Source organism: Nicotiana tabacum, chromosome 17 (genome assembly GCF_000715075.1).
Source record: "Nicotiana tabacum cultivar K326 chromosome 17, ASM71507v2, whole genome shotgun sequence".
Taxonomy (NCBI): domain Eukaryota; kingdom Viridiplantae; phylum Streptophyta; class Magnoliopsida; order Solanales; family Solanaceae; genus Nicotiana; species Nicotiana tabacum.
In genome coordinates, this window is record NC_134096.1 from 12,504,562 (window position 1) to 12,512,926 (window position 8,365).

At 39.5% G+C, this 8,365-nt stretch overlaps 1 protein-coding gene across 1 annotated transcript; it reads right to left on the minus strand.

The window, feature by feature from the left end:
* Nucleotides 1-2,568: 2,568 nt before the first annotated feature.
* LOC107786819 (serine/threonine-protein kinase ZRK4-like) lies at nucleotides 2,569-3,911 on the minus strand. Its single transcript, XM_075233747.1, has one exon. The coding sequence runs from the start codon at nucleotides 3,721-3,723 to the stop codon at nucleotides 2,668-2,670; it is 1,056 nt and encodes a 351-aa protein (XP_075089848.1). The 5' UTR covers nucleotides 3,724-3,911; the 3' UTR covers nucleotides 2,569-2,667.
* Nucleotides 3,912-8,365: the final 4,454 nt, after the last annotated feature.

The window sequence follows — 8,365 nt, forward strand, 5'->3', positions numbered from 1 at the left end:
ATCATTTATCAATATCATAATCCTCCCTTATTTTACTATATCATCATTTATCTAAATTGATTCTTATGTATACAATTCGTTGCGGCGCGCAACCCGATCCCACTGTATCATCATTTATCAATATCATAATCCTCCCTTATTTTACTTGTTGCAGCGCGCAACCCGATCCATAAATAATTTAAATTAACAACAACAATCCAATACCTTAATTTACACGAATTTCTATAATCAAAGGGCATGAGTACATGACGATAAAGGAACCACGTAATAATCAAAGGAATGCAACAAATATTACAAAAATGACACGACAAGTGAAGCACGTGACAACTAAGGTGTGCAAGTACAACAGTTAAGGCAAGTAGGGAATAAGCACGAAGTCATGGAAGAGACTCAATAATTAAGAGGTAACAAGACAATAAGGAAGGCAATAACTTCAACTAAAGCATATAAGGGCAAAATAACAAGTAAGAGGTAGAACACGTGCTAACAACATCAAATAAAGCATGTAAGAGTATATTAACAATGAGAGATATAACATGTCATGACAATTCAATTAAAGGTATGGAAAGAATCTAGATAACCTAAACCGGTCAAATACCATACATAGCCCGTGTATCCACTCGGCACCTTACGTACATAGCTTTCCCATAACACAAATAGCACAATTAACCCGAATCCTAAGGGGTAGTTTCTCTCCTCCCCCCCCCCTCCCCCACAAAGTTAGACAAGATACTTACCTCAAAGAAGCCAAATCAATACTCTTAAATGACCATCTCATGTGAAACACCCTCCGCACGGCTCAAATCTAGCCGAAATAACTTAATATCATAAATAAAAACTATAGGAAACAATTCCGGCTAATAAAGCTTCGATCTTTAAAGAAAACTAAAACGTTAACCTTGGGCTCGCACCTCGGAACCCGAACAAATTCACAAAATTCGAATACCCATTCCGATACGAGCCCGACCATACTAAATTTATCCAATTCCAATATCAAATCGGCCTTCAAATCCTCATTTTACATTTTTGAAAGTTTATACAAAAATTCTCATTTTCTCTCATTCAAATCACTAATTTAATGTTAAAAATAAAGATGGAATCACAAAATATAATCAAATTCGGATAAAGAACACTTACAAAGCCCAAATCCGAGTTCTCTAACTCAAATAGTGATAAAATTTCAAAAGCCCTCGAAATAGAGTACTTATATTCTGCCTAGTGATTTACTCATTGCGATTACGGAACATCACTCGCGATCGCAGACACAAAAATAATAACAGCTGACCAAACCTTCTTCGTGAATGCGCAAAAGAGGTCGTGAACGCTATACATAGCCTCTAGCTCACTACGCGAACGCAGTTGCACCCACGCGATCACGTACAACAAAGGCTTGATGCCCCATAATTCCAGCTTCCCTTATACGCGATCGCGTAGCTCAACGCGCGAACAAGATATCATAAGTTCCTCAAACTTTGCGAACGCGGTTTCCTCTTTGCGATCTCGAAGAACAAAGTACCTAAGACCAGCATAACACTACGCGAACATGGAAGAAAAGGCGCGAATGTGATGAAGAACACCAGGTGACAGAAATCGGAAGTCCGAAAATAGAAGAAAATGGCCCGTAGCCCATCCAGAACACACCCGAGGCCCCCGGGACCCCGTCGAAACATACCAACACGTTCCATAACATAACGCTGACCTATTCGAGGCCTCAAATCACATAAAAACTATGAATCGCACCTCAAATCGTATTTAATGAACTTTCAACTTCTACAACTCGTGCTGAATCATATCAAATCAACATGTAATGACGTCAAATTTTGCATGTAAGTTCCAAATAACACAACGGAGCTATACCAACTCTCGGAATCAAAATTCAAACCCGATATCAACAAAGTCAACTCCCGGTCAAACCTCTCAACATTCCAAACCGTCAACTTTTTAACTTTCGCCAAAATGCATCAAATCAACCTACGGACTTCCAAATCCAAATACGGACATACACCTCCAAAATGACCATATGAAGCTATTGGAATCATCAAAACACCATTCTGAATTCGTTTCCACAAAGGTCAAACTCCGGTCAACTCTTATCTCTTAAGCTCCTAAAGCAAGAATCATCCTTCCAAATCAATCCTGAATCCTCCGAAAATCGAACTCGACCACATACGTAAGTCATAATACATGATACGAAACTTCTCAAAACCTTAAGCCAACGAACGGGACGCTAATTCTCAAAACGACCATTCGGGTCGTTACAGTTTTATTCTTGGAAGAAAATATTAAACAATCTAAGATTATTTTTAAACAAAGTTTTGATATCTCTGTGATTTATATTTGACTATGGTTTTACCTAAATTCTCACAATAAGAGAAAAAACAAAAACAAAAACAAAAGTAAGTTCGTTGCAAGGCATCAATTTGGTCATATAACAATCCAAGTATGCGTGGCTCCGCATGGATCCTCTGACTTATTCTATTATTAGTAAATTTGTTCGCGCAATCAAATAAATCTTTTTATAAATTTAGTTCACATAAAAGGATGAAATTTATATTACTAAATTTTTTAAAAATATATAGGACATACACATGAAAAAGTTGATTTCATTGTCTGCACTTGAAAGAGGTGCACGTAAATATTTTTCACCTCATGTATTAAAATAAACATTTAATTTTGACCGATGGTGAGGGCACGGAAGCAGTTCTCAATTCGACGTAATTCCTTTGCAACTTGAATCATATATGGTCGATCTTCTCCCTTTGACCTAGTACATTGCTTAACAAGATCCAAATAGTCTTCCAAGTGTTGTCGAATCTCAATTCCGTGCTCTTCTAGAATGGCAGGATCCGCTATATCTGTTGCACTGCCCTCGTTAATATAAAGTTGGACGTTGGTGGGGAGATATGGATCTTCAAACTCGACGCTGGGTGGAATATCTCTAATATCTATCTCGTGCATGCTTGTTCCAGTTAATAGCTGAAAGAGAAGAACCCCTAAGCCGTAGACGTCAGTTTTTTGAGTGACAATACCCGAGCGGACATATTCAGGATCTATATAGAGGGCTAATGTTCCGCGCACACCATCTTTTACTTCCAATTTTCCTGGAGGCAATGATATGGACAATGAGAAGTCGACCATTTTGACAACGCCACTATTCTGATTTATTATCACTTTGAATGGGTTTATATCTCTGTGGATGATAGGCGTAGTAAATTCGGTATGGAGATAAACTACTGTTGAAGCGACCTCATTCACAATCCGTAATCTATTTTGCCAAGATACTGGTCTTGTGACACGGTCTCGATTACCCTCATTAAAAAGTAAATCATGAAGACTTATAGCCTCAACATATTCATATACGAGAACTGGTTTTGCGAATTCAAGGCAGCAGCCGAAAAGTGTCAGCACATTCTTGAGATGGCTCATTTGAGCAGTAATTGCTATATCTCGGTGGATACTACGGAAGCTCTGATAATTGAACCTAACTAAAACGAGGCGGTTGTCCAGCGAGCCCGTAACCATATCCACACCGGAGAGCTCTATTTTTCTTTTAGAGTGCTTAATTGCATTCTCGATCTCTGTGGCACTTAGGTAACGGAGGGGAATTCGGCAATTTCCGTCACATATAGCAAGAAGCTCCTCTAGCACTGCACTTCCATTATTTAGATAATATTGCTTTTTCTTCAGCCTATCTAAAATGGCATAAGATAACAGTTTCCTCATGAGTTCTTTGCCAAATCCGGTCCGGCCGCTCGCGAAGAGTAATCGATAAATGTAGGTAATACTAGACTAGAAGTCACTTTGACACTTCGTATCCACTTAGTCTTAATGCAGTGGCCTTATCTACACTTGTGGAATGTTTCCAATTAGTCTTTCTACTGTAGCGTGTTCCACACAAAATGACAAATTGCGTCAGATGGCTATTGATCGGACTTTCTTCTAAATTACTCACTCGGTAGTTTCATTGCAATTGCTTTATAGTGTCTCTCTCTTGAATTTCCGTGCACTTTACCATTTGCTACTATATAGCTCGTCCAAATACAAAGTTTGAAAAATTTAAAGAAAAAGAGATAATAATTCGGGGTATCAAAATGGATAAAAGAAAACAGTTAATCACTCATATTATCCACTAAAAAATGAGTTGGATAATGAGTTATTTAAAAACGGATCAAATATAGATAAGAGCCATATTATCCATTTAGCAATGGATACCGAATGAATTTAACTTTTACATTTGTAAAGTCTCAAATTTAAGTTTCCTAAAGTTTGGGAGACTAGAAATTCTTCCAAAAGTGATCATATTAATGAAGTCATGGATAATATGGTTACCCATATTATCTGTCGGTTAACCCGTATCAAATATGGATCGGATCAGATAATTTATCCTTTTTTTCATTACACGTTTTCGACCCATTCCATATCCGACCCGACCCCGTTTGCCACCCCTGTAGTTTCATTGCAATTGCTTTATAGTGTCTCTTTCTTCAATTTCCGTGCACTTTACCAGTTGCTACTGCATAGCTCGCCCAAATACAAAGTTTGAAGAATTTAAAGAAAAAGAGATCATAATTCATGAGGACACAGACACGGAGTGTGCAGCCATATTCCACACGTACAGAAGTGAAAAGTACGTAAATTTGCTTTTAGAAAACATGTTTGAAAGTTATTCCTCTTTTTGTCCTTAACAAATTACTTTTTCTCTTAACTTTATCGAGTTTGGAATTGGTGAATTTCATATGTCAAAATATTGGGGGGAGGGGGGAAGGTTTAAATTTATCCATTTATTTTTCACTATAATTTAAAGTTATCTTCGTTATACTTTAAGCTGGAGCATAATTAGAATCACCGTCAAGTACGGAATGATTTGCTAACACAAGAATATAAATAACCTTACAAGAAAATGATTGATTAAATTAAGATATCTCATACTATTAAGAGATATTTCAATTCTTTCTCTTTTAAATAATATGGGTATAATATATATATATATATATATATATATATATATATATATATATACAGGTAAAATCGAGCTCATGGTACATCCCGACCTCCGACAAAATAACCCAGGCTCGAGACATGGAGGCAAGGGACCGAGATCGAGCCAAAGTCCCACCGGACCAGAACACGGGGGCATGACGCCCGCCCTCGAGAATATCGAGGTCATGGTGCCGGAATCGATCCTAGCCTCGAACGACTTCGAAGAACATTGTCACACAATCCAGCATAGCTAACAGAAAGCCGAAACATCCCTGACCGGCCGAATATCACGGCGGGGATCTCGGCATGTATCGATAAAGAATCGGCAATCAATGAATCGGGAGATTGTTTACCTTTTATAGAGTTGTACCTAAAATAGGACACTCCTACTATATAAATGGGTCTAATAATTCACGAAGGACATTGTAACACGCACTCAAAAGCAATATATTATTATTTTCTCTATCTTTAGCTCTTGTTCTTTTTCATCTGTATCTGTCGTGGTGAGCACGGCTTGAGAGTGTCTATTTCACTAAAGCCGAAACTATCCAACTCATGTTGTTTGAATTTAGTTTATCTTTTTTTATTCAATAGTAACTTAATCTATCACTTTGTATCAAGTTAATCCGCGTATCCTTAAAATCACTTACAAATTTAATTATTATCCGATTTTGAGGGTAAACAGTTTGGTGCCCACCGTGAGGCTAAGAATAATAGCGGCAATTTGATACAGATACACGTAACACACCCTATTGTACACTCGTTCTTTGAAGTGTCTTTGATTCCAGGTCAAAATCTAAATGTCAAACCCCTAGTATGCGCCTCTAAACATCGATGCTGAGTCCAGCCACCATGTCGAGAACATCAATGTAGCACATGGTAATGAGGTGCCCCTAGTCGATCTCGACGGAGTTCCGATCGCGGACCCTATCGACGCCAATTCACATGTGGCCATCAACACAAATTTACCTACCAATCCTGAAAACAGCGTGCCCAAAGAAGTCTGATTCGATTGCCCAGAATACGTACAACGATGAAAATGATGGGATTAATTTGTGGGTGTTCTTCGAAATGTTACAGGCTCAACGGGCAGTGATAGCCCAGTTGTAGAACCAAAGCCCAGCGCTGAGCAGGGTTAAGCCCGAGCCATCCCGGGAAGTCACCCGCAGAATTGAACCGATCAAGGAGAGGCCGAATGAAAAATAATTGGGGGCCTACCCCAAGATCATAAAAATGCTCAAGGAATTGACAAATTGATGTCAATGAATAAAAGGTGGAAACCTACAATTCCAGGGTCGACCAAATTCCAAGAGCACCATCGATATTCAAGGGCCTAGATTCCAAGATGTTTGTTCAAAAACCTTTTCCTCCGAGTGTAGCCTCAAAGTCGATCCCAAAGATGTTATGCATGCCCGAGATTCCTGCGTACAACAGAACGACCGATCCAAATGAGCATGTGACTTCCTACACATACGCCATCAAAAAGAACGACCTGGAGGATGATGAGATCGAGTGTGTCCTGCTGAAAAGGTTATGGGAAATTCTGTCCAAGGGAGCTATGATATGGTATCACAACCTACCTCATAATTCTATTAACTTGTTTGCTATGCCTGTATATTCCTACATAAAAGCCCACTCCGGGGCTATCAAGGTCGAGACCAGGAAGTCGAACCTTTTCAAAGTGAAGCACAGGGATAATGAGATGCTCAGGGAATTCATGTCGTTTCAAATGGAATGGATGGACTTGACTTCGACAAAATAACCCACACTCGAGACATATAGGCAATGAACCAAAATTGAGCCAAAGTCCCACTTGACCAGAACCCGGGGGCATGACACCCACCCTCAAGAATATCGAGGCCATGTTGCCGAAATCGATCCTAGCCTCGAACGACTTTGAAGAACATTGTCACACAATCCAGCATAGCTAACAGAAAGCCGAAATATCTGTGACCGGTCGAATATCACGACAAGGATCTCGACACGTATCGATAAAGAATCGGCAATCAATGAATCGAAATATTTTTTTACCTTTTATAGAGTTGTACCTAAAGTAGGACACCCCTATTATATAAAAATGAGGTCTAATAATTCATGAAGGGCTTTGTAACATGCACTCAAAAGCAATATATTACTATTTTCTATGTCTTTATCTCTTGTTCTTTTTCATCTGTATCGGTCGTGATGAGCCCGACTCGAGAGTGGTTATTTCACTAAGGCCGAAACTATCCAACTCATGTGGTTTGAATTTAGTTTATCTTTGTTTATTCAATAGTAACTTAATCTATCACTTTGTATCAAGTTAATTCGCGTATCCTTAAAATCACTTATAAATTTAATTGTTATCCGATTTTGAGGGTATACAGTTTGGCGCCCACCGTTGGGCTAAGGATAATAGCGGCAATTTGATATAGATTCCTTTAACACACCCTATAGTACACTCATTATTTGAAGTGTATTTGATTCCAGGTCAAAATCAAAATGTCAAACCCCAAGTTTTCCCCTCTAAACATAGATGCTTAGTCCAGCCACCATGTCGAGAACAATAATATAGCACCCGGTAACGAGGTGCCCCTAGTCTATCTCGATAGAGTTTCGGTCGCGGACCCTATCGACGCCAATTCGCATGTGGCCATCAACACAAATATACCCTAACGATCCTGAGAACAGCGTGCACATGGAAGTTTGATTGATTGCCCAGAATACGTACAACGGTGAAAACGATGGGATCCATTTTCGGTTGATCTTCGAAATGTTACAGGCGCAACAGGCAGTGATAGCCCATTTGTAGAACCAAAGCACAGCGCCGAGCTGGGTTGAGCCCGAGACATCCTGGGAAGTCACCCGCAAAAATGAACCGATCGCGGAGAGGCCGAATGAAAATGAATCGGGGAACTACCCCGAGATCATAAAAATGCTCAAGGAATTGAAAAATTGATGCCAGGGACAAAAAGGTGGAAACCTACAATTCCAGGGTCGACCAAATTCTAGCAGCACCTCTGATATTCAAGGGCCTGGATTCCAAAATATTTGTTCAAAAACCTTTTCCTCCGAGTGTAGCCTCAAAGCCGATCCTAAAGAAGTTCTGCAAGCCCGAGATTCCTACGTATAACCGAACGACTAATCCAAATGAGAATGTGACTTCCTACATATGCACCATCAAAACAAACGACTTGGAGGATGATGAGATCGAGTATGTCATGCTGAAAAGGTTCGGGGAAACTCTTTCCAAGGGAGCTATGATATGGTATCACAACCTACCTCCTAATTCTTTTGACTTGTTTGCTATGCCTGTAGATTCCTTTGTAAAAGTCCACTCCGGGGCTATCAAGGTCGAGACCAGGAAGTCAGACATTTTCAAAGTGAAGTAGAGGGATGGATGGAC

Bases quoted from the DNA above. Each gene is read 5' to 3' on its own strand.
- LOC107786819 (XM_075233747.1), bottom strand. From the start codon at position 3,723: ATGAGGAAACTGTTATCTTATGCCATTTTAGATAGGCTGAAGAAAAAG.